Consider the following 27500-nt stretch of genomic DNA (forward strand, 5'->3'; position numbering starts at 1 on the left):
TCATATATGCTCCTCTATTGAAAACGTCACATGTTGGATCATCATATAAAACATTGCAATGAAATAAATGATCATGAAACTTACAGAGATAGACCAATAGAACAATGTTGAGGAGAGCTAGAACAGCACAAAGAAATCCAAAACTGACTCCAATCTGCCTGTAGCGTCGTATGTCTGGAACACACACACACACACACACACACACACACACACACACACACACACACACACACACACACACACACACACACACACACACACACACACACACACACACACACACACACACACACACACACACACACACACACACACACACACACACAGGGTAAGAAGAGGAGGGAGGTCAGTTACACTCTTTTAACTTCATGTTTATAAAGTTCAAGTGTTAATTTTTAATTTTTTATTGTATTTAGTTAAATCTCTTACCAGACTGCAGTGGCTGTAGATCTTTCTCCTGTGCTGTATTCTCAACATACTCAAGTTCAAGGTGCTCATAATGTCCATTTACAGCCATTTGTACCTTGGTGCCGTTAATTCTTCTCGCAAGTGTTTGCTCTTGGCCACCTCTTCACAAGACACTGAGCAAAAGAAGAGTGCAGTCTTTCTTTTATTGCTTCGCGTATCTTCCTCTTTTTGGTTTGTTCCACCCTCATAATAAAACAATGCTTTGTTACAGGAAGCGCTTTGTTACAGGAAGTATTAATGCAAATGATTCAGCATATGTTCTTTGTGAAATGGCACAGCGGAGAGTAAGAGTGGTTTAGTTGTGTCTGGAGAAGTGTGAATACCAGTTTTGAGTTTGCCCATGTCAAAAAGGAACAACACCTGTGTAAAGATGTTTTAGAAACATTGACATGTTCTCTGTACCTGTTCTTACCTTATTGCACATCATTGTATTGTTGTTATTCTGATGTTGCTATTGCATTTATAATCCTTCATGGAACTTTTTCTTGTTGCACAGTTTGTGGACTGAAGCGTGATTAACAGACATTGTTCTTCATTGAAGAGTAATAAAGGGATTAACAAATTACACTTCAACAACATTTATTCAGGCCTGGGAGCTTTTTACAAATAAATATGAGCTACTAAGTTCAAAGGTTATATAGGACTGGTCTGCAAACCCAGTCCTACACGTTACATATTCATGGAGTTGAGTGTCTAACATCTGTTTCTCCCTTTGACCAAACACTATATGCATTTCTATCTAATGAGCAGAGACTAGAGGGTAACCCTAGGTCCTTAATGACCGTAATAATGGATTATAATAAACATACAGTAAACATAATGCTATATGATGACAGTCATATTATCATAGACCACCACACTTGCCCTTTACTGCTTGTACGTGTAGTGACACATACAGTATACCTTCTTGACTCTTGAATCCCCTTTTTGAGAAAACAGTATTGAGAATGTGTTCGGAAAGAGACGGCATGAGTGTGTGTGTGTGTGTGTGTGTGTGTGTGTGTGTGTGTGTGTGTGTGTGTGTGTGTGTGTGTGTGTGTGTGTGTGTGTGTGTGTGTGTGTGTGTGTGTGTGTGTGTGTGTGTGTGTGTGTGTGTGTGTGTGTGTGTGTGTGTGAAAATGTACAGTACTTATCGACTCTGCAACAACTGCACAGCGATGGCCGAAATCTCAACAAGTAATATTGTATGAATGTTTTATTATTGATTTTGTTTTTCATATGTGAAAACCACAAATCATTTGACAAGACAGTTCCAGGCAATAATAAACTGGAGAAAAAAAGGGGAAAAGGAACTGAAATTGCAACCATAGCGTCTATGGTAGTACGCATGTACAGTATGAAACTGCAAGTGCTGTCATCAGCATTTTAGAAGTCCAACACTTTCTTCAGAATGTACTGTATCTTGCCTTTAGTATTCATATTAAACGGTTGACTAATTTACATTGTTTGCATTACAGCGGTATTGATTGTCATTGTCTGGTGATGGCAGATCTCACCAGCCTTGGAAACAATTATGCGGATATTGTGCCTGAAAACATTTTCAAACTCTGACCTAGTTTAGAACATGAGTTATTTTTCAGCTGGGGACCCTGGATCCCAAAAGCAAAACCTGGTGTCTCACTGGAATCCAAACTCACAAACATACACGATCAATGGTCATAACATCTAAATTAGTCAACTATCGATAATGACAAATAGGCCTAATTGAAATGTGGAAATATAAATGCATTCATTACACACACCGTTCAAATGCACTTGTGTTATTACAATGTGATTTTTGTTTAGTTCAGATAGTTACAGGCTAGTTACTTTTCAATTCCTCTCCTCTGTGGTTCATGTTTCTGAACTTACAGTGTGCAGTTAAAGTGCAAGTTCTCTGCACTGGACATAGTCTAACAAACATGTTATTGTTCAATGAGGTTACAGAGATGTCTAAGTTAATAGCAAAACTGTGTTTTCCTGGAATAGACCTACTGTATTACATAAAGACTAGTTTTTCTGTGTTCCGTGCAGAAGTAGTACAACAACTGTGAGATAATATGTTACTGTGTCTTTTTCTGTCTTTTATGTGGCCAACAGATGGTGGATAAAGTGAAAACTGTTCCACTCTCTAATAACACTGTTAAAGACATAATTGATACAATGACTGGACATTGTCAAAACCAGCAACATGAAAAGCTTAGAAATGTTCCCTTTGTCATTCAGTTGGATAAAACAACTACGGTGTCAGACAAATCTATACTGGCTATATGCATTGTGCAATATATTGATGGTGAGGACTTGAAACAATTAAGACATTCTAAAGTGTACCAACCTAGAGACAAGGGATTTGAATCCACCATGGTGCATCCAGTTCACAACTGACCTGTATTTGGATGAGGAAAGTCGGACAGGGAGGGTCATCTTTCTCAATGCAATGCATGTAATCTTACAGGCTGGGACAGCTCCTGCCAGCAGCTGTGCTGAGAGGGGGGAGTATAGGATGAAGTCACCACATCATTCTGGGGCTCCTTTCTTTCTTTCTTTGTTTATTTATGGGACAGTGCATGCTAATGAACACTCAATACATGTACAATAATTGAATCAACTGAACATGATCTCATGTAATCATTCCGGATTTAACTAGGAGCTAAGTTAAGTTTATTTAAAGCATACAAATCATTCATACACAAGGATGAAAACAATCAATGACAAATAACACCAACTCGGACTAAGATGTAAATTATTCCCAGCTCATTATATCAAACATAGTAAAAAGAAACCACCTCAGTCGCACGCACGCACACACACACACACACACACACACACACACACACACACACACACACACACACACACACACACACACACACACACACACACACACACACACACACACACACACACACTGTCTCTCTCTAAAGGTACTTGTTAAAACTCATGCACTGACAATGTGCATACTTTTGCATTGCTCAACAGTGATGCCACTCTGCAAGTTTTTGTTCTGCATTTGGTTAAGAGAAGGAAAACAAAAAACACGGTTCTGAGAATCCTGTACTTTCTTTTTTTTCTCCATATGATGTTCTTCTAGTTTCACATGAATATCAACCACAATGCATAGGTGCTGACAGAAGCTAAATGTGACCTGACCACAGTTTTCCTGTAGCTTCATGATTTCTCTTAAGTTGCATGACACACAAAAGGTTGATAAAACAATACAAAAATAACAGTTTAGCCTATGTACATGTGTGTGTTTGCGTTATTTGATTCAACAAGGCATCACATATATCAGCCACTCACTAGCATGCAATGCATGGCTGTGCAGAGTTTGCAAAGTGAGTGCATCCATCATTGGATAATAATATTATACTGTGTGTGTGTGTGTGTGTGTGTGTGTGTGTGTGTGTGTGTGTGTGTGTGTGTGTGTGTGTGTGTGTGTGTGTGTGTGTGTGTGTGTGTGCGTGCGTGCGTGCGTGCGTGCGTGCGTGCGTGCGTGCGTGCGTGCGTGCGTGTTTTCATTATCAAAAATGTTTAATTAAATACTAATTAAAATTCTTATTAAAAACTCTGTTGTGAGGCCTTAATATATAGTGGCTAGAGTGACTGACTGACTGACTGACTGACTGACTGACTGACTGACTGACTGACTGAATGTCTAAGTGTAGTCAGTGTGGTCCCTGTCATTCACTGTTAACCCCTACATTCAATTATGTGTAGACAAGCATATGTGGGGGGGCGGCAGTGGCTCAGGGGTAGAGTGGCCGGGTAGAGTGAACTGTAAAACCGCATGGTTCCCAGTTCGATCCCAGGCTGGGGCGCTCCCCTAGAGTTAGTGTCGAAGTGTCCTTGAGCAAGATGCTGAACCCCTAATTGCTCCCGATGACTAGGTTGGTGCCTTGCATGGTTTCCTCTGCCATCGGTGTATGAATGTGTGTGTGAATGGGTTAATGGCACAATCAATGTAAAGCACTTCGGATAGAAGTGCTATATAAATGCACCATTTACCATTTTACCATGTGTCTCTGATACATAGAGTCACCAGCTGCTTCTTTTCAACTGACTGTGAGGAGTTTCAGCAGGAGGATGTAACAGAGGAACACTATCGGTTGGATGCCTTGTTTCTATTGCTTAGCTCAGTTTATTCATCACAGCGATGTTGCACTTTGACCATGACATGTGTTGAAATCACATTGGAACTCCATGGAGCTCTCTGTGTTGTCTGTGCCTTTTTTGCCCAATGCAATGGCAAACCGTCCTTGCAGGACAGTAGAGAAGTCCCTTAAGGTGTTTTTTGTCGGTCTTATTGCTCAATAACGTTAAAGGGACATGTTTAAATGAATAGGAAAACTGTATTCCTGGAACAGGCCTTGCACAAAGACCTGTTTTTCTGTGTTTCTGAGAAGAGGAAGTACAACTGACGTTCCATTTAGTAAGAAGTAAGAAGTTTCTCTTATAAATTGACGGTGAGGACTGCCCTATACTATGAGAATCCTTTTGCATGCTGCGCTGACTCACATCAAATCATATGGGAGAAAAAACGGAGAGAGTTGTAAAATTGTCAAAAGAGGAACTGCAACAAATTTCACTGATAATGAAACAGTATGGTGTCACTGTACGTGCGTCTTTACACACATACAGTGGCCAGTGTCCTGGTGGACATTTACCCCCCTACTGAGTTCATCTTTCTAGTTAATTTAGTCTTTGTTCATAGTAAAAAGTGGACAAAACCTTTGTCTACTATGAAATGAACTCTGCAGATGATCAGTCCACATACACACTGTTTTTCTCATGGATGTGCTGCTGTTTCTTTCTGCACAGTAAAGTGAACAAAGGGGGACAAAAGTTTCTAAATTGGGTCCTTCATCCATACCCACTCAAGTCTAAAATGTACAGGTGATCGGATGTGTATCCGATCTCCCACCATGCAACACAACACCTTAGAGATCCCGCACAGGCCTTTCCCTTTGGGCTTTACCTCCTGCCATGGGAAAGTGAGATCTCTGGACGTGCGTCCGTCTATAGTTCAGATATCTCGAAAACCGTCCGTCCGACGGACTTCAAACTATCTAAAAGTAGGTTAGATAGACGTAGTCTATCTAACAATATACAATAGACTGCGTCATTCTGCATCAGGAGGTCCCAGTGGAAGGCTCGCGTCAGGATGGCGTACAGGAACGGGATGTCACATGAGTTGAGAGAGATAGAACAACACCAGTAACACCTGCAAGGAAAGGCATATATCATATATATCTGAAATCATATACACAGTAAAACATCATGAAACAAAACATGAAACTTTGCATGTCATTGTATTAATGAAACAAAAACTGACTTATGACCTGTAACAAGACCGGAGTACTACTGGCCTACTCTGGAACGATGCAAGTTGGAAATGCATTGCCCTACACAAAGTTATGCAATACCTGTTGTACCCGTCAACGTCCCTATATGCCCATATATGGAGATTTCCGTAACTGTCTGTCTGTGTACCTTTTTTGATGAAGGCCAACTGTGGCCAAAACGTTGTGTACCCTGTACATGTCTGTGTTTTAAGTAAACAAAACACTGAGGAGCAATACTGTTGTGTACAGACTTGTATTCTTTCAAACTGTCATTTTGTGTCCAGCACCAGCAACAAACTGCGCAACCCACTTGTTTTGAACTGTGTCCCTTTTATGCCCATATTTGGAGTTCCGTGTCAGGTATGCCCAAATATGAAGTCTAGGCCAGTCTATGATGTCATGTTGATGACATCAGGGTAAATATAGGGATTCAGTTTCATCAATATTTTGTGGAGATCCGTTGATCCGACTGATGGCCCACTTGCCGAGATTGAATTCATTGTTCTTGCAAGTCATAAATCACGAATAGATTGAAAACAAAATGTAAATATATTATATTTGCTCTTTGCGTTCATTTGGACCTCCTGCTGGGCCCAGGACCAAACGTTGAGAACCAGTGGCCTACACCCAAAATATGTCCGAATATGGAGATAGCTGACATACTGATGACGTCATCGCTCCCTGTACCATATAAGTTGTAGGGGAATCTATGTTTTTACAGATCAAACATTAAAGGAGTCGCTCAAGTCCATTGCTCGTGTGTGGCATGTTGCACTGGCCAATGAGGTTCCTCGGAGATCCGAAGAAGCTCCTCCTGTGCCGCACTTTTCTGAGCGCTCACACGCCAAAGACGGGCCCTGCTGCCGTCACGGTTAGCGCCACGGGCCGCGCGGGTACCCGCTCGGCCCACACGGACATCAAGGTGCCAGACTTCTCCGACTACAGGCGGGACGAGGTGCAGGACCCGCGCAAGTCCTCCCAGGACAGCAGTGAGTACCGGCGGACCGTCTCCTACCTGGTCACCGGAGCCGCGAGCGTGGTGGGCGTGTACGCCGCCAAGACGGTCGCCACCCAGTTCATCTCGTCCATGAGCGCCTCGGCCGACGTCCTGGCCATGTCCAAGATCGAGGTCAAGCTGGGCGAGATCCCCGAGGGCAAGAACGTCACCTTGAAGTGGAGGAACAAGCCCCTGTTCGTCCGCCACCGCACGGCGAGGGAGATCGCCACCGAGGAGGCCGTCGACATGTCCACGCTGCGGGACGCCCAGCACGACAGAGACCGCGTGCAGAACCCCAGCTGGCTCATTGTGGTGGGCGTCTGCACCCATCTGGGCTGCATCCCCATCGCCGACCAGGGCGACTACGGGAAGGATGGAGGCTACTACTGCCCCTGCCACGGCTCCCACTACGACGCCTCGGGCAGGATCAGGAAAGGCCCCGCCCCCCTCAACATGGAGGTCCCCGTCTACGAATTCGTAGATGACGACACGGTGGTGGTAGGATAATGACCAACCGACGACCGGTCTGAGCTCACATCTCGTTGCTGTCTGGTGGAAACCTTGCATGTCCAAAACCGTTCCTCTTTTAGTATTAGTTTAAGGAAGCTTTTTTAAAAGAGTGAAAATAGCTCACAACGCGCCTGCCATTTTCACTACTTTTGTGCAACACTTTCATTGTATGACAGGGCATTCATTTACGAGGGGGAAAAAACGGAGAAAGTTGAAATATGGACATATGAGGTTTCCTGACAGCAACGGTTTTAGCCTGCAGAAAAGAAGTTTGAGAACGTTTTCATGTCAAGAACCCCCACATTAATATTTATCTGGCCCATGGACCGCCCCAATCCAAAACTATTTTGTGCCAGGGACCCCCCATACAATATTTGTGTTCTATAAGTTTTCTAAAATATTCCACATTGTTTTTTAGACAGAAGATCTACGAGCCCCACCCACGTCACAAAGCTGCATGTGAACTCATGGAGTTTTCAACCCAATCACCAGAAAACCTTCATGATTTGCTTCTCACTAAGATGGTACCATTTTTGTCCATTTAGGTCTCAGAGGAGGGCTGTGGACAGTTCAGAAACCTGCCTAGCCTAACCAGTGACCAACGGTTCTAAAACTTTCACATTTCAAGGTCTCCCCTTAACTCTTACTGTTTACAAATGGAACCAAATGGACCCGTAAGGGTCCATTTGGTTCCATTTGTACACTGTAAGAGTTACATACTTGTGAGGGTCCAGTTAGACCCCCCTTAAGGTACCCAGAGAGTCCCTGGAATCCACTTTGAGAACCACTGTTTGAAACTACTAGACTACTAGTCGGGCCTCTTCTGTCCTTGACCATGTTGTAGATATGTCTTGCGAAGCTCTGCGATCTAGCCAATAATAAGCACCACGACCACATAAACATTGTGACCTTTTCCATCTTCAAATTAGGCCTCTTCCCTAACGTCATGCGAAGCCCAGCTATTAGCTTGGAAGTCCCACTTGATGATGTCACTGGTAGGCAGTTTTCTGAACTGTCCACAACCCACCAATGAGACACACACAGCTAGCTATTTTCACTATTACAGCTGCACTACAGTATGTAACACCTCTTCTACCCGAATTTGAACCTGGTTTCATGCGCTGACATTTTTACCATTGAGCTAATAGACTGCTTGCTCAGGGGATACATTTAATCTTGACCATCAGGTCAAAATTCATTTCAGATCCTGTGTCTAGGTGAGACATGACCTTTGACACAATCTAAAAGTCTCAATAGAAGAGCAGGGAGACAAAATACAACCACCTCAAAGGTATAAGTTATATTGTATCAACATAGCCTACTACTCCACCATACAGATTGGACAAAATAAAAATGTATTTGTTAAAACAAGTTAAATAGTGAAGCTTTTAAGTTTTGAAAATGTCAGAAATTGTTATTAAAAAGAATAAGTGCTTTAATTTTCATAAGTAGCCTAATATGTTGTTCTTCCCATTATCTGCAATTCTTAACCACGTGAACCCTTGTGTCCTTATTCTTGGGCGAACATTCGTCAAAAAAACTAAGCGAGATTGAAGATCGCCTATTTTGTCCAAACATATTTAGAGAGAGAGAGATATATGCATTCTTATTTCATCGACAAAAAACGTCCCGATGTTCCACTCCAGATCTTCTTCCTAATTCAAATAGTAACACTAGCGCCAAGATTACACTTTATATTTAAATACAAAAAGCTGCATCTGGTTTTGTAATGTATAATCCAGTTTGTTTGCATTTATTTCATGTGCTAAAAGAGTGACTGTCAGGGTATGAGTGTGGAGTAGGACACAAATGCAGGACAAGCAGGCAGTCAAGGTTCAATTCAAAAGGTTTAATAACCAACAGGGCGGACAGAACATAAACTAATTAAACTCAAACTAGTTATACAGAAAGCTCACAGCCTGAACACTAGTACACTGAAAATGACAAACTACTAGACAACTCATGACACAGGGCAGTTTAAATAGACACAACGCTAACAGGACACATGTGAATCAACTGACAATCAACACAGGGATAGGCTGGGACAAACAGGACACTGGTGACTAGGGTTAACACATGATCAGGGTGGAGAGAAAAGACAGGTAACAGCTACAAGGGGGTAGACAGGAAGCCCAAGAACACTACCACAAAATAAGATACTATTGTAATAGTACAGTCTCTCTGTAAACGGTGTCGAGGAACGTATAGGTCCACACCAAAGCCAGCGAGTGTCACAATAGAACAAATGAACAACAAACCAGAAAAACCCACAGACATGTACCCTCCCCCACATGCATGTGACTCCGGCAGCAAGGAGAGATTACATAATGAACATAAGATAATCATTTGTGCTGTAACAATCAATATGTCAACATGACTGACAGCTAAATTATGAGACAGTATGAGCTATAGAAAGAACATAGCACCATTATTACACTACTGTATATGAGGAATAGGAACAACATAGCACCATATAGCACCAGTGTTATAATATACAAGAAACACCTGGGGAATTAACCTGGGGAAGTCCAAAACTCTGCATTTTCATTATTATTATTACTATATTGAAACAATGGATATGCAAGGTTTCGGCACGACAGCAACACTAAGCAGATGCATCTTGAATGTTATAGGATTCCATTATAGGTTGAAGAATGAGTTGTCTCTTCTAAAATCTGTGGATAGAAAATATATACTGTAGGAGATATTTTTTTAAATAAATCTAGGGCAGATCTAATAATTGTAACTGTCAACTTGGACCTGATGTGCTGCACACAGAGTGTATAGCTATAATCATTAGGCCTATAGCTATTGCTAATTTCCAACACTTCCCAACACATTGTGATAATCCAGTACTTATCTCTACAGTGATGTACATAGTCCATTATTTCATATTACATATCTAATCTGCCAATAGTCAACTCAAATCCTCAACCTGCACATAAAGAACAGGAACACTGTGAGCAACCCTTATGTAAATGATATATTTTCCACATGATGTTGATGTAATAATGGAACCTACCTGATGCGACAGACAGCATGTATGGTCATTACTGTGGATCACATGGATAGCTGTATTCTGTCTGCGAATGTTCACCTGAGTGGAAAAGAAAAGTCCTGTTAGCATGTTTGGAGCAACAAGAAATGAAGGACAGCAAGACAGGGAGTAATAATAGCCACAGGCGGCTTCATGCATGGGTCTGTCAGACTTCATGTTGACACTAGTCTTCAAAAAGTGCACATGCATTTATTTAAGGTCACGATTTGTGTGTGGCAATATAAATCAAGACTGGATAAGGGTGAGGGACTTTACGTCTCACAGGAGCTACTGCCTCCCCAAAATTAATATGTTGCCAAATATGTTGCCAATAATAGTTTTGATTTTATCTAGAACAGACGCGTCGCTAGGTCTTTACTAGGTCGGGGGCTTAGCCCCGCAGGCAACGGGCACATGCACGCGCGCGCAGCGCGCGTGCATGTGCCCCTCCTCCCGCGCGCGCGCGCGATTTTTTTCGCGGATTTCGCGGATTAGGGTGCTTTTTTCCCCGTTTTTTGTTACTTTATTTCGGTTTTAGGGTTAGGGGTAGGGTTAAGTTAGGGTGATAGATATATAATTCAAAAAAAAAAAAAAACTTTTAATTTTTTAATTTTTAATTTTTTTTTATTGGTGGCTTTGGACAAAACATTGGTGGCTATAGCCACCGAAGCCCACCCCTAACGACGCCACTGATCTAGAACATTCTATGTTTGTTATCTATTACATTGGACTGAGATGTCACAGAAATTATGTAGTTTGCATCCTGATAAAAAAAATAATAATTGTGGAATGTGCTCTTTGCAGAAGGCTGAAGGAGAGAACATGTACTCACTTGGATGGTAGTAATCATAGATCTTGACCTGGGCTGGCTGCAGGTTCTGAACCGCGACCTCCTGTATGACCTGTAACTCGTGGTTGATGGGTACGTCTTTTTGTAACTGTTGACGGAGAAGCAGATTATCAAGAGTCTGTTCCTCCACTCAGGGCCGGCCCCACCCCACTAAAACACTGTTTCCCAAACAGTGGGTCGGGACCCATGTTTGGGTCACGGACCAATTTTTATGTGCCTCGAGTAAATATCTTCTTTTTTTTCAGTTTCCTACATTAAAAAAAATAATGTATTATTTCAAAAGATTTAGAAAAAAAGTCTAAACAAAAATAAATCACGCCTTTTCAGCTCACAACGAGGCATGAGGCGACCACCAAGTATCCGAGCTGCTCCAGTGTCTTCTCTACATTACGTTAATTCAAATGGCTGACTGAGTGTAAATGGGTCGATTCTTACCCTCCGGGTTAAAGATTTTCGCTGCAATGATGAGGTCAGATTTGTATTGAGCATCAAGTGGCATTCAGCAGTCTCACCTCTTGTAAATAGATGTGGACCCAATTGTCCTTCAGCGTCAAACGATCCCCCAGCAGATTCTTCAGCTGTGGAAAAACCATAACATTCATTCAACTGGTTATTATGTGGACTCAACTAGTCCAGTTTAACTCATTAAGACCGGGAACGCATCTGTGTCATTTTAGATTTTAGCTATATCCATTATTTTATACTTTGGCTATTCAAAAATAGCGAAAATCTTTGAATACATTATTTAAAGCGAACATTTGTAACTCAAATCTTTGCTTCTGGGGGGTCCCTGGAACAACATATTTTGAGATGGGGGTCCGCAGCCCAAATACATATAATCTTGACATGAAAAAGTTTCAGAACCACTAATATAGCAACAAAGTTGTTGTTTTTTTCAAGAAACTGTTAGGATTTAGAAGACATGTTGTAGAATCGGCCTCAGGTCTTAATGGGTTAAAAGGTTTATTTTGTTTTACAAGAACTCACCTTGCTCCAAGACTCTGGTTCAGGGACAAATCCAGATAACATCGCTACTTCAACCAACACCATGTTTGTAGGTGTTTTATCTCCAGTATATCTGTGGGTAAAACATATTTTTACATTTATGTTTTAAAGTCTACACAATTTCACACACCAAAACATTGTATACATTTATAAATATATTTTCTATGTTTTACTGTGGTTTGCGTTTGTCTGTGCAACACCATTCAGTTTATTTCTGTATAAAATGTATCATTGTCATGTACTGTAGTTCATGGGTTTCTCTAGTACTTGAGTAAAAGTACAAAAGTATTGGTATCAAAATGGGCTTAAAGTACCAAAATTAAAAGTACTCATTGCCAGTGTTGGGAAGTAACTAAAGTAATATGTAACTTAAAGTAATATTATTACCTTTTCCTAGTAACTAGTAACGTAACTAATTACTTTCACATTTTGAGTAATAATATTACCTTTACTTTTTTTCAAAAAGTAACTTATTACTTTTTTTCACAAGCCTCGTGGTACTCTGGGTTTGAGTGTGTTTATTTGATCCTGTGTTGTTTTTGGTCCATTGATATAATGGTAGACTGGTTGGGATCGAGTTGCTATGCAGGCTGCTTGCTGATCCGGTCTAGAGCGGATACGGAAACGTTGCGCACTTGTCTGTGTGAATTATCAGCTGCGGAATGGCAGGCCGCCCTTAAACCGGATGTGTTGCCATGTCTGCTTATTATAAGCGACTTGTTAACCGATGAAGACGTGCCGTAAGCACATATATATAATATATATATACTGAATGATGCACTAAATATCAGTCAGTCATAATGATTGTTTTGAAGTTTACATTTCCTACACCCACGAACCACGATGATATGTGTTGCTTCATTTAGTCTGTAAGTTATGCATTCATACACAGTAAAAGTCTTAGTGTTAATATAATTCAAATGAGTGTACAATGAGGATTTTACAATGTAGGCTGCAGAAAAGAGAAAAAAAACAACTGCTAATGTTGAAAATGCAAAGTCAGACTTTTGGGGAAAAGGATGCAATTACTGGGGGCGAGAAAAAAAAAGTAACTAAAGTAATAAGTAACTAAGTACTTTTGTCAGGGAGTAATAAGTAAAGTAACTACATTACTTTTTAAACAAGTAATATGTAATAAGTAACATATTACTATGTTTTAGTAACTATCCCAACACTGCTCATTGCGCAGAATGTCCCATTTCAGAAGTTCAAAATGTATTAAAAACTATTTTGAAAATAGCAGATCTACAAGCTTACAATTGTGAGTATACAGTAAATATATAGGGTATATAAGGTATATATAGGGCTGAAGTGGTTAGTGTGTTACTGTTTTGTTATAATAATCAAAATCTACAAAGTAATTAGTAGCTAAAGTTTCCATATCATTGTAGTGTAGTAAAAAGTACAATATTTGACTCTGAGATGGAGTAGAAGTTCAAGTAGGCTACTGCAAATTGGAGATACTCCAGTATAATAGAAAATACCCAAAACTTGTACTTAAGTACAGTACTTGAATACATGTACTTAGTAACTTTACACCACTGCTAACTGCAGTAGTTATTTCTCTCTACATGACATGATCCTTACAGGCTCTGTAGTTTCAACGTCATTTGCGGTCTATGATGGGACGGGCTGCAGCTGGCCTCAGTCGAGACGTTGACGGTCAGATCACTGTTCTCAGCCTTTGTTGCGATGTTGTATTTAATAGACATCTGAGGGGAAAGGATGAGAGATTTGTCCACACCAAGCACTGTAACTAGTATAACTACGGTTCCATTTGTAAATTATCATACATTGTCATACATCTTTTTTCACCCTTTCAAAACAAACATGTCGGAAAACAGAATAATGCACTAGAGCAGGGGTCTTGAACAGGGGGTCCGGGACCGCTAGGGGGTCCTCAGAGTTACTACAGGGGGTCCCCCAAATCTTTGTGTGGTGGGGACCATTAGCTGAAAGATCTACAAGCTCACAACGCCTCGCGCTGCGAGGCGTTGTGAACTTGTAGATCGGCTATTTCCTGAGAGTCGGTGTAGAGGGAAAAAAGAGCAGACCAAGTACAGAGCCAAAGGTTAAGTTGACTAAATATTGAGGGTTTAAAGGTTAACTATCTTAAAATACACATTAACATGAATCCGATTATCTATGAAATGTATGAAAAAAGTTTAATCTGCAACATCATTTTACACAGTATTTAGTGGGGGGTCCCTGCTTCATCTCTCTCTCAGCTAGGGGGTCCTTGGCCTGAAAACGTTGAAGACCCCTGCACTAGAGAGCCATGCCAAATTTGAAATTCTGAAAAAGTGTTGGATTAACACTGTAAACGAGTGTTGCAGTTGAGAAGAAGGCAAACTTAAAAATACAAAATAATGCTTGCGGAAATTTGGTGAAAGTAGCCAATCGACAAGCTCACACGTGCGTCAATGGGATGCGTTGTGAGCTTGCACATCTACTATTCTCTTTATAATTATTTTTCAATATTTTCATTGATAATGACATGCCCATGTTAGGTTGAAAGATGTTAAGTCTGTCTGTATTTAACCAATGAAAAGTATGAACACATGGACTGCCACGGACGTAATATTACGTCATCTCAAATCCAACGCTTGACCACCAATGATGTAATATTAGTCACCTGCTGTTTTTAGTCATTACGCTAGAGGGCTCTTCACCAACCTATGCATGATGCCTTGACTTCAATGTTATCAGATGTATAAAAAATAATTTCTTAGTGGAAAGAAGAGAGACTCGTCTTTCGGCCGAGACACCTTTTGTTTACATCCGCGTTGAAAATAATAATCTGTGGATCATCAAAATAAGGTACAACCGCTGGTAGTGGCGGATGAATTCATTAATTAATGAATACATGGCAATTAATGTGTTAATAAGAGCTGGTGACTAAATAACAACTACTTTGGATCCATTGGAACACTGTTCTTTTTTTTCCATTTCCTGAAAAGTAACCGCTTTGAACATACAAGGTTTCCACCCGACAGTGACGATAAAGTAAGTAGAACAGGTTGTAGTTATAAGATAGATCAGGGGTCTTCAACGTTTTTCAGCCCAAGGACCCCTAGCTGAAGGAGAGATGAAGCAGGGACCCCCACTGTATAACATTTTTATTTTCATAGATCTATTTCATAGACCGACACCAAACCACTTTGCCGAAAATAGCAGATCCACAAGCTCACAACGCCTCGCAGCGCGAGGCGTTGTGAGCTTGTAGATCTGCTATTTTTGGCTTAACTTCTCCTCAGTATAGGGATAATAGAGTCCAAGTGGGTAATGTAAAACAAATATCCAAACACACAAAGATTTTGACGGCCCCCTTGTAGTAACTCTGAGGACCCCCTAGGGGTCCCGGACCCCCCGTTGAAGACCCCCTGAGATAGATTGAAGCGAACCTGCACTGCGACGCACGCGTCGCCTTTGACCTCCAGGATGTACTTTCCACACAGGTCTCGGAGCGACCTCTCCTGGTACAACAGCCTGTTGCTCTGGTCCACGTGAAACGTCTCCCAGCCGCTGTAGGACTTGATGGTCACAGTGCTGGAGCCCTCTTGGCTGACCAGAGTGGAGTAGCGGGACAGGGCCTGGATAGCAACCACCGTGTCCTATACAAAGCAACACAAACCATCTCTCGCATCAACAACCCTATAGCCATCCCAACCAATGTTCCAAATGCTACCATGTGGCATGTAGGCCTACAGCTTCATAACCAAAGAGCAACTGGTCGTACATTGCTATATACCTACTACTTCCCACGGACAATCTCTGGTTTATGAATGAACAAGCCAGGGGAAAAAAATAATAATAATAACTGGAAAATACTTTAATATTGAATCTAGGTATGTTAGGTCAAGATAACTACTGAGCTGGAAACCATACACTAAGTATCAATTCTACAAACACCAGCTCTTTATAAAACAGAAAATGCATTTTCGTTTCAGTTTCAGTTTCATTTCTAATTTTATCCAATCAAGATAGAGAACTCAATCAGGATATAGATTAAACAAGTGAAATTGGAAGTGATGACACTAAGAAATGAGCAGGCAAAACTGGAACTGGAGCACTTTATAAATGAAGCTTAAAAATGGGTACTTTCTCCTGATTGGCTGAGATTTTGACACCTACCGGAAAATGTATTTTCTGTTTATTAAAGAGCTGGAGAGACGGGGAGACTCCTGTTACTGAACAAACACTCTATGGCAATGATTACTATCAGAATATAGTGCTTTAACCAAAAAATATCACTTACCCTACCTTTAACATAAATGGCAGTGCAATTAACAGAATTGCCAATTATTCCTTTTGTGTGAAAGTGTGAAGTTTTCGAGTGTCGCGACCGTCAGTACCTGTGTGGATTTGAAGCCTCCATAGGGGTTCTGCTGGCGGGCCAACCACCTGACGATGCGCGCGGCGTCACTCAGCTCCTCAGTGGTGGGGGAGCCGGTCAGCAGGGCCAGCAGCACATAGGAGCTCATCTCTACGGACAGAGAGGCCGAGGTGTCGCTGGACGTCTGAGACCAGTAGAGGAAACCTCCTGGGGAACCACCCAGACACAGACAGCCACACAGATACTGTACACAAAACAATTCAACCACATGTACATTCAACTAAAGTCAAAGTGGGTCCCCAGGGACCCTCAGTGTTCCTTGAGGAGGTTCCTCAGCACCTGTACACTCTCAGAGTTATGGGGGTTAAAGGTTTCATGACATTCGGTTTTACCACACATTAAAAGTCTTTGTCATGGTCCTTCAAACGTGTATAAAAAGTTTTAACAAAAAATTCCACTCCAGTGATCCATGGCAGGTGTTTTTCGAGACTCGCTCCTCCTGTGTTTTTCTCTCACATTTCTAAAGCCTTTTCAACTGCAATGAAAAAATACATCTTTGGCTGCGGGTGTCGCTGTTGAGGGATTTTGCCTGTCAATCATCGCCTCTGCTCCGCACCCCCCCCCCCCCCCCCCAAGGAAAGGATAGGGGAGGGGAGATTACTTTTCAGCCTAATCATTCAGAAAACCCCAGACCACAGAAAATCCACTGAATGTTCAATTTTTGGGTGTAATTGAGGTCATAAAACCCTGCAAAAAACATTAAAAAAAAAAAGTGAAAATGAATGTCATAGAACCTTTAATACAAGTTTGAGACCCCCGGTTCTCTCACCATCTTGAAGTGAATTGTTGCGCAGGTGTTGTAGCAGATGTGTACGTGTGTCCGTCTCTCCGGCCAGAGAGAAGGCGTAGGCCATCAGAGCCGTGGTGTAGGTGTTGGTCTTCTTGGCCTCGTCCATGGCTTCCCTCAGACAAGACAGACTCCGCTTCACCACAGGATCCTGACACAATCAAACGCATCCACAATCCATGAGACCGGTGTTTCCTAAACGTTTCTGCTCGCAGCCAAAAGGATACATTTGGTGCCTATCAAACTTGACCAAAATACATTATGAATCGCTATTTAAAGAATAGTGAAAATAGCCAATCTGCAAGTTCACAATGTGTTGTGAAGCCAGAAAGACGCGACAGACAGAAAGAAGATGTATGATTATTTTTGTTTCACTAGGAACCAGTGGCGGAAATCTGTCTTGAGGCTGCGCGCAGGCGCTGAAAATGCACGTGCGCGCAGATTTTTTAGTTTTTTTCTCCTTCATTTTCCTCAAAATATTAAGACGGGAGACGGGCGTCTTTGACAGGCGTCGCAATGTCACGTTAGTAGCCCTGTTCTGGTTCTATTGAATAAGTATTTTTAATTATTAGGTTGAACTAATTGCTTGGATCATAACTCAATGGCATTCTCTGAGTTACAGACCTGTAAGGGTCCCTTTGGTACCATGTGTACACTCTCAAGAGTTACAGACACATAAGAGTGCATTTTCTGGTACCTAACTATCAATCTTTTTACCCCTTTTTCTCCCCAATTTAGCCATTATGCCAATTATATCCTCATTATATCCACTTGTCACTGCTGTTGTATCCTACTGGCTCACGTGCCAGTGAGGAGCCCCCACCGGGAGGACGCAGCATCTTTGTCCTACTCCTCCCGCCCAACACCCCCTGCACGTATACCCCCCAGCCCGTAGGGGTACACGTGCAGTGACAAATATCACCCTCCCCGCCCCGGCTTCCCTCCCCCAAACACGGGTCAATTGTGTTCGTATGTAGACACTCGACAAAGGGGGTTCGAATCCACCGCGATGGTGGGCAGGCACCTTAACCAACCTTAACGCCACCCGAGCGCCCACCAACTCAATGATCTTTAAGCCATTCAATCCGGGAACGCATCTGTGTCATTTTAGATTTCTCTGTTTATTCCAAAACAGCAGATATACAAGCTCATAGCGCGGCACAGAGTGCCGCGATATGAGCTTGTAGATCCCCCCCCCCCCCCTAATATCTGCAAATCTTTGAATGTAGGCCTATATGCTTTTTAAAGTGAACATTTTTAACTCAAATCTTTGCTTCTGGGGATTCTACAAATGTCTTCTAAATCCTAACATTGAAAACATGTTGCTGTAATATCAGTGGTTCTCAAACTTTTTTCATGTCAAGGATGTATTTGTCCGCCCCCCCCCCCCCCCCATCTCAAAATATGTTGTTCCAGGGATCCCCCAGAAGCAAAGATTTGAGTTAAAAATGTATATATAATATGTTAAAAAATAATAGCCAAATAAATCTAAAAATGACACATGCGCGTTCCCGGTCTTAATGGGTTAACACAAAGATGACTCACAGACGGTGAAACACTGATCTCCAGGAACGCAGCAGCGATGTAAGCCGTGAGAGTCACTTCATCCGACACTCCGCCCTGTAGAGAGGAAACATCATGCATTAAAATCACACATATACACCAAAAATGTATTGTATTACATGTCTTTATGATGAATTTAATACATAGGACCACTGGTAATCTCTCAAGAACAGATTCCGACCTGCGGTGGAATCTGTCGGAGCGGTTCGTCCTAACCAGTGCGCATTGGCTAAAAGTGGGCGTGCCTTCAGATCAGGAAGTGGGCCGCGCTTTACCCAATCAAATGTAGTGGGCGGGATTCACGTGTCCATCCACCATGATCCACCCTCCCCCCCTCGAAACTAGCCGAAACTAATTTAACAATAGCGTCCTCGGAGCGGACAAAACCACGGAAAGATATTCACATTTTAAATTACTCTTTCATCATAGAAACAAGTGGGCTTATAACCAAAACCATCCATGTTCTCTGGGAGAAGTGGTGTTAGTGTTCCGTGTAGAAATATTGTTAGTGGGAATGAAAACATGGTCGCACCAACCGGAAGTGATGCGCTATAGGCAGACATGAAACCGGTGTTTCCCTGCGCTCTAGTCTAACATTATACTCCTGCCAGACTCCACAGAATATCAGAAAAGCAGAGGTCGCTGTTTTTCATTTTCTGTGGGGTCTGGCTACGCGAGACTACCACAATGGAAACAAGGCATCAAGCCTTTTTTTTTGCATTATCCTTTTAGCATAGAGCACCGAAGTCTGACATAATTTGGGTCGCACCCCCCCCCCCCGTTCTAAATTCCCACAGACGTGTTTAATATCGCGTCAAATAAGAACTGTGTTCCAAAAATAAACAAATGACCCCGGCGATTTTACTCTTATGGATATGAAGCATCAACTGACGGTGAGAACACTAATGTTACTTCCGCCAAATTAGTTACATTTTTGCCAATAACAGACTGTTTCAAATATGAGTGGCCGACTATCATAAACGGTACAGAGGCTCCTCCCTGACAATATCGCCGAGACAGTTTGTTTATTTTTGGACCCCAACAATTCTATGATGACAGAATGTTATTCTCCATAGAGAAATTACGTTACGAACCAAGGGATGAACGAGTGACGTCAGGACTTCTGTACTGTATTGTAAATGTACGTGATTGTACTTGCTAGTATACTGTTTGCAACTTGTTAACCCTTCCATTGTGTTTTCAAGTTTAAATAGGTAAAAAGTACCCTTTACATTTGGAACTAGGCTTCATGATATCCTCAGAAATAGCCATTTTAACGCAACAAAATTATTTATCATCATTTTAATTAATTCTGATGGTCTCTATAAAAAAAGTGACACTTGTGGCACATAAGTGTGGCTCAATTCCCCCCCAAATTGTCAATATTCAATGTTTACATGTTTGAGAGTGAGAGAGACTTGTCCTCAATTAGCATTTGCTATCAGGAGTAAAATAAAGTTTGAGTTTATGAAAAATATATTACTTTTTACCTTCTATGGTATACGAGTCATTTTGGACCCTAACACCACAAGTGTCACTATTTGTATGACATTTTTTAAAGTTAAAAAAACTAAAACGAGTGTTTGTTTGTTTTTGGAAGTGTGTTCTAATTATTATTCTTAATTATTCTATTATAGCTAGATAGCATCATTATCCATTGTCTTCATTATAGGAAATTATAGTGCAATTTAACATTTTTATAATTGAAAACGAGATATATTGAAAGATGAAACCCTAACCCTAACCCAGTGGATGCAGGTTTCTAACACAATGCAAGGGTTAATAAAGGATTCAATCATTTAAAGGGATAGTTCACCCCTAAAATGACATTCGTTTCTATCGATTACACACCCCACCCCTAACCCTAATCTTAACCCCACCCCTAGGGAGATTCTTTTTGTTTTTGTCGTATACAGTACCTAAATCAATAATTTGATAAACGGCGGTGGCATTAGCATCTTTCCGCCGATCATCAAATTATTGGCTTAGGAATGTGACAAAAGCAAAAACAAAATCTCCATGAATTCAAGGCTTCATGGAGGGTGAACTATCACTTTAAGATTCAAATTCAAAAGTAGCCAAACTAGCAGATTTACAAGCTCAACGTTTTGAGCTTTGAGCTTGTAGATCTGCTATGTTTTGCTACTTTTGTGTGACATTGTAATATGACGAAATATGCCATTAATGTACAGAAAGGAGGAAAAAAAAATGGGATACAAGTTTTCCACCCGACAGCAGAGATATACGGGCTGGCCTCCCATACCCTCTGTCTGTTGTTCAAGAGTTTCCCAGATTGTTTAAAACAGCCGTTGCTCTTCTGTTTCCCCTCCAGCCATTTCCTCGCTTGATTTATGGTCCAACGGTCGACGACGACGAAAGACTTTGCTCTGGCGAGCGATCTGAGGACAAACGCGGTCAACCTGAAGATGGACAAAAAACACTCTCACTGACTCCTTTTCAAGTTTGCAATTACTTTGAGACACTGTTTGCAGGGATATCCCTTAATTCAATCATCCAGTCCATTGAATAATACTGTATTATTCAATATCAGTGGTTCTCAAACTTTTTCATGTCAAGGACCCCCAAAATGATGTATTTGGCCGCGTACCACCATCTCATAATATTTTGTTCCAGGGACCCCCAGAAGCAAAGATTTGAGTTACAAATGTTCTCTTAAAAAAATTCATACATTCAAAGATTTGCACACATTTTCAATTTTTTAAAAAAATTAGCAGATCATATCTCATATCGCGGCACTCGGTGCCGCACTATGAGCTTGTATATCTGCTATTTTGAATAGCGAAAGCATACATATGGTTAAAGTGGTTAAAATAATTGTGACGCTATATTAACACATTTTGCTGTGGATCCCCTGGTACCCCTGGGGTCCCAGGACCCCACCTTGAGAACCAATGTTGTATAAGACCTTTATTTCACAGGCCACATATTTTGTGTTAATACAAATGAAAGGGCTGGCTACTGCTGCACAGTGCTGCAGCCTGGTGGCCAGAGAAGGTCATTGTATGTTTCCACAAATAGATTTCATATAAATGGGGCGGGACATAACATTTCTATAAACATATTTAATTGGATGCACAATTAGAATATGTTCCTTGAGGGGGTCCAAATGGACCCTCACAGGTCTTATGGGGGTCCCTGAAATTAAAAAAAGTTTTAGAACCACTGGACAAAATATTAAGCATTCACGCAGACACGCACGCACGCACGCACGCACGCACGCACGCACGCACGCACGCACGCACGCACACACACACACACACACACACACACACACACACACACACACACACACACACACACACACACACACACACACACACACACACACACACACACACACACAGAGAGGTAAAGACCTGCGCTAGTTATTCATAATGTTTTATAATCATATAACATATCCTCACCATGTGTTCCCTTCTCCATTTCTTCCAAAGTTCCATGTGGTGTAGGAACCATCTCTGTACCTGAAGTATTGTAGCCTCTGTAAACCTGTGTTTGCATTAACCTCTCATGGTTATTATATAAAGTCATGACAAATACACAGTGTAAGTAAAAATAACAATACCGCAATGTGGTAACAGTATGCGACAAGTTGAGGTCCAGTATGAAAAGCGTTACCGGGGACAGATATTCCAAGAACTTCGGTCTCCTCTGTTTTCTCAATTAAACAATGGACCTACAAAATGATACGGTATGTGAACAAATTCACTGTCCGCAATTGGTCTGCTATTTTGAGCATGTATTGTTCATTTGTCGCTGTTATTGTTACAATGTATTTCTTTACTTTTATTTTTTCTATCACTGTACTATTACAGACTAGGGAATGGGAGAATCACTGTGTACTGTGGGGTATATGTATCTGCTGTGCACCTGTTTCTCAAATAAAAATAAGTTTAAAAAAAAAAAAAAAAAGAGAAAAGGTCCGGTATTCAAAATGTACTTGAGTAGAAGTACACAAGTGTTGGCATGAAAATATACTTAAAGTACCAAAAGTAAAAGTACTTGTTATGCAGAATGTCCCGTTTCACAGGTTATTATGTCTAAAATGTATACAAATATTTGAAAATAGCAGATCTAAGCTCACACGCATCGCATCGCAAGTAAAAAATACAATATTTGCCTCTGAGTTGTAGTGGAGTAGAAGTAAGAAATGTGGGGACAGTTCATACAGTTTATGGAAGGTAATCCTTTGTGACCTGTGTAAATAGATGGTTCTGCTACTTCGTAATGTGGGAAGAAAAATCATGACCTTATCTGTTTGTTTGTTTTGTTTTTTTTGTATTCGTTTTTTCTGATGTTTTTGTAATTTATTTAAAATATTTTTCTGTTTTTGGTTGTCATATTTTTATTATGTAGGCCTATGTGTATGATTTCTATGTGATGTCTATTTGCTCTGTTTTTCTTTGATTATTTATAGACATTTAATACAAGAGCCATATTGTTGTTGTTATGTTATATAATTGAAAACGCCAATAAATATATTGTCTTGAAATTTGGAAATATTCCAGTAGAGTAAAAGTACCTCAAAATTATACAGTTATTGAGTACGTACTTAGTTACTTTCCACCACTGCAAAAGAAAAAACACCCCCCAACATTGTGGGCGAGGTGCAGGTGTGTTGGAGGGTGATAAAGGATAAAATACAGTCTCCGTAATGTTGAAGGTGGACTGCTGACATCATTCTCTGGAAGCAAGTTGTAGAGAACTCTAAATCATACATGTACATGGGCAACTGGCGGCCCCCACCTTCACTTAATGTGACCCGCAGGTTATTATTGGAATACTGATATATTATTGATTTTCAGTCTATATTTGTAGCTTAATGACTACAATTTTTTTTATATGTCCAATGTATTTGTATTTGAGTTCATAAAGTTAACATAAGTATAACTAAATGGATTTGAAATGAAATAAAAATGGCAGATCTACAAGCTTTTGAGCTTGTACTGTAGATCGGCTATCTTTGCTATACTTTTGTGTGACATAGAATGGCGAAGTACAGCATTAATTTACGAAAAAAAGTTAAAATATGGAGATAAGAGGTGTCTGTCTGACAGTATTATGCAATGTGGCCCTCTGGAGTGAGTGTGGAAATATAGTGGCCCTCTCCATCATCAAAGTTGCCCACCCCTGACCTAAATGAATAGGCTCTATGCACAGCAGCCATATTGGACAAAAATTGGGCCCCTTCCTTACTTCCTTCACAGGTGTTACCAATGATTATGATATGATACCAATGAAGGCTCTGTTCCATTTAGTGTAGCACAGTGGTTCTCAAACTTTTAAATTTCAAGTACCCCCATAACTCTCAGAGTTACACCCCCTCAAGGAACCATGACGGTCCCTGGACCACACTTTGAGACCCACTAGTGTTTCTAGTGAGCCAACATGCACAATATCAGCACCCTGCCTCTGTTTGACCAGAATGGAACAGAGCCTTCATTAGTAGGCTATCATTGGTAACACCTGTGAAGGAAGTAAGAAGAGGCCCAATTTCTGTCCAAAATGGCTGCCGTGCATAGAGCCTATTAAAACAATTCGGAGGAAGGATGTTTTTTGACTCGCCTGTCTTCAGGAACTGAGTGACCTTGTTCTTGATCGTCTGTGTCAGCTGGTTGGTGTTCGTCAGGTACTCCAGGATGTAGATGTTGGGAGCCAAGCGCGCCATGCTCTGTTCCCCACAGCCGTACGGCATCCTGAGCAGTCCAATCGGGTCCTGCAGGACACGACCTAGGATGCTTCCTGTTGTTAGAGAGAGACAGAGGTGGAAAGTAACTTAAGTACATGTACTTAAGTAAGAATTTGAGGTATTTGTACTTTACTTGAGTATTCCCAATTTACAATACTTTTACATCTACTCCACTACATCTCAGAGGCAGATATTGTACTTTTACTCCACTGCAATTATTTGAGAACTTACTTATTAAAGTAATACTAGGTAACCTTTTCAATAAAACTAAAGTTAAATTGTATATCTTTTGTGAGTGGCAAATGTTTCACAACACCCACTCCATGAATTTCACCCCCGAAAGCCTTTTATTTATATATTTTCTATTGTCGAGGTTGACTTGCCCACGGAAATGACGTCATCTGGCCGGAAAATGGAAGCGGAAATGCACCGGTTTCCTGTTTGGCCAGGAACTACCGTGCCGATTTCCTGTTTGGCCAGGCACTACCGCGCTATTAACAAAAAGGAAACTCACGCTGATTTTAAGAGATTGTATGATTTGAAGAACGAAAAACAACAGCAAAAGAAAACACAGCTCACGGTAACTAAAGCTCCACTGGCTAAGAGAAACGATCCACAGATCGTATAAAATAATTGAAAGAACGCTTTTTGAAACGCTTCCGTCTTCCGGTGAAAACGAATGGAATTGGTCTGTGCAGAGGCTGCTAAAGATCGTTTTTTTTTTATTTGCACTGTACAACTTTAAGTTACTAGTTACTTTGTGAAACATTAACATTCACCACTTAAGCCATGGCTATTTGAAAATAGCTGATCTCAAACTCACAACGCTTCGCTTTGCGACGCGTTGTGAGCTTGTAGAATACTATTTTCAAAGAAAGGATGTTTATACATTTTGAATGTGAAATGGGATTGTTTATAATGAGTACTTTGACTTTTAGTACTTGACGCCAATACTTTTTGTACTTTTACTGAAGTACAGTTTACTTACAGAGTATTTCTACATGGTGGTATTGATACTTTTACTTAAGTAAAACATGTGAGTACTTCTTCCAGCCCTATTTCAAAAGATTAAAAAATGAATAAAAGTTAAAAACTAATTCACATATGTTTTAATTCACATATGTTTTCAAAAATAATTCCATTAAAAAAAAAAAACATTAATTAGAGGGGAAAAAAATGTTTAAGAAGTAGTGAAAATAACAGATCTACAAGCTCAGGTGTTGTGAGCTTGTAGATCTGCTATTTTCACTAGTTTGGGTCCCGGGGACACTCTCTCTTCTCTCTCTCTTTCTCTTTTGGGTCTCGAGCTAAAAAGCTTGTGAACCACTGGTCTACCTGGTATAATATAGTTTCAATGTACAGATACATCCTAGTTTACGGAGGCACTACACTACACTGTCTCTCTGCATGTGATGTGCGTATGTGATTACCTTGCTTATAGTAAGTCGCTCTGGATAAGAGCGCCTGCTAAATAACTTAATTGTAAAATTGTAAATTGGGAATTGTGACTGGGAGACAGACACTAGAGGAGAGACAGACAATAGGGTCCATTTAGGAGAGAAAAGGGCAGTAGCAAAGCATAAAAGAGACATGCATGATGCTGAGCAATCTGGGAACCCATAGAAAAAAAAAAGGACCCTTTGCTGTTTTTTTCCTTTGAATCTGTCTTGAGAGATTAGATGCTGAGAGGAAGACGTTGTAGGAGACAGAAAGAAAGTTGTGAAGTACTCAATTCAAAAGAGCGTAAAAAGGCAAAATTGTCTCTTTACCCAGGACGGATACACGAGAACTGACAGATCCCCAAATCACAAAGTCCTTGACACAATCGTGGAGTTGTAGCTTGACTTCCTCTGTCAAGGTCTCTCCTAGAGAGAGAGAGAGAGAGAGAGAGAGAGAGAGAGAGAGAGAGAGAGAGAGAGAGAGAGAGAGAGAGAGAGAGAGAGAGAGAGAAAAGAAAATAATGAGCACATTAATAACAGAGACAAGAATCCAAGGAGTTCCCAACAGAGTTCCATGTTGAAAAGACTTGAGCACCACCTCACAGTGGTGTAAAGTAACTAAGTACATTTATTCAAGTACTGTACTTGAGTAAATGTACTGAGGTGCTCTTTTTAAACTTTATTTGAGTATGTCCAATTTGCTGTACTTCTACTTCTACTCCACTACATTTCAGTCACTTCAACCGTATTATACATTTCGGCCATTTGAAAATAGCCGATCTACAAGCTCACAAAGATTTTGTATACATTTGAAAACTTGTGAAATGGGACCTTCTGCATAATGAGTACTTTCTACTTTTGGTACTTTAAGTACATTTTGATACCAATACTTTTGTACTTTTACTCAAGTAAATTTTGAATTCCGGACTTTTACTTTTACAGAGTATTTCTACATTGCAGTATTGATACTTTTTCCACCACTGCCACTTAAACTACAATTCACACTTACCTTTTGGACACAGCAGCCAGCTGTCGGTCTTAACCTTCTCTGTTCCCTCTGCCTGAAAAGGCAGAACATTCTTTCAATCCGTGTATTGGCCAAATATGTTTACACACGCACATGAGTTGGCTGAATTGTTCTCTAGTTTCCAGTGGTGAAAAGTAACTACACATGTACAAGTACATGTACTCATTCGGGCAGGTGGCTAAATATGTATTTTTTTTTACACAATAAAAAAGGTCCCGTGGTCTTTGATGGCCAGATGTGAGTTATTGGGGGCTAGCAGAGCTACTGTAAATAATAATAAAGAAATCGCCGGGTTATTGTGTAAAAAAATACATATGTAGCCACCTGCCCGAATGCCTCCGCCCACGATCGCGAAAATTGCTAAAACTACAGAAAGCAGTTAATGAAAAA

At 40.8% G+C, this 27500-nt stretch overlaps 2 protein-coding genes and 1 long non-coding RNA gene across 3 annotated transcripts in view; 1 reads left to right on the forward strand and 2 right to left on the reverse strand.

Moving 5' to 3' along the window:
- LOC311055299 overlaps positions 1-568 on the reverse strand; it is a 1990-nt gene extending 1422 nt beyond the window's left edge. Inside the window, exons 1-2 of the long non-coding RNA XR_014601780.1 lie at positions 430-568; positions 85-174 (exon numbers count right to left, since the gene is read on the reverse strand). This is a non-coding gene — a long non-coding RNA (uncharacterized lncRNA). The remainder of the gene's footprint in view (positions 1-84; positions 175-429) is intronic.
- A 6002-nt stretch (positions 569-6570) lies between these two features.
- Positions 6571-7293, forward strand: LOC311054534 (cytochrome b-c1 complex subunit Rieske, mitochondrial-like; the record flags this gene model as incomplete). The annotated part of the gene is made up of 1 exon (XM_084070546.1): positions 6571-7293. One exon carries the CDS (start codon positions 6571-6573, stop codon positions 7291-7293), a length of 723 nt encoding a protein of 240 aa, XP_083926672.1.
- A 6478-nt stretch (positions 7294-13771) lies between these two features.
- LOC311054535 (alpha-2-macroglobulin-like) overlaps positions 13772-27500 on the reverse strand; it is a gene marked incomplete at both ends in the record, with an annotated part of 30395 nt that continues 16666 nt past the window's right edge. The window contains 9 exons of the mRNA XM_084070547.1: positions 13772-13900; positions 15593-15802; positions 16544-16731; positions 17354-17522; positions 18917-18991; positions 21198-21354; positions 22360-22444; positions 24521-24697; positions 27093-27144. Of these exons, the coding sequence (XP_083926673.1) occupies positions 13772-13900; positions 15593-15802; positions 16544-16731; positions 17354-17522; positions 18917-18991; positions 21198-21354; positions 22360-22444; positions 24521-24697; positions 27093-27144 (1242 nt within the window). The remainder of the gene's footprint in view (positions 13901-15592; positions 15803-16543; positions 16732-17353; positions 17523-18916; positions 18992-21197; positions 21355-22359; positions 22445-24520; positions 24698-27092; positions 27145-27500) is intronic.

Source organism: Gymnoscopelus microlampas, assembly GCF_963454915.1.
Source record: "Gymnoscopelus microlampas genome assembly, chromosome: 11".
In the NCBI taxonomy this organism is placed as follows: domain Eukaryota; kingdom Metazoa; phylum Chordata; class Actinopteri; order Myctophiformes; family Myctophidae; genus Gymnoscopelus; species Gymnoscopelus microlampas.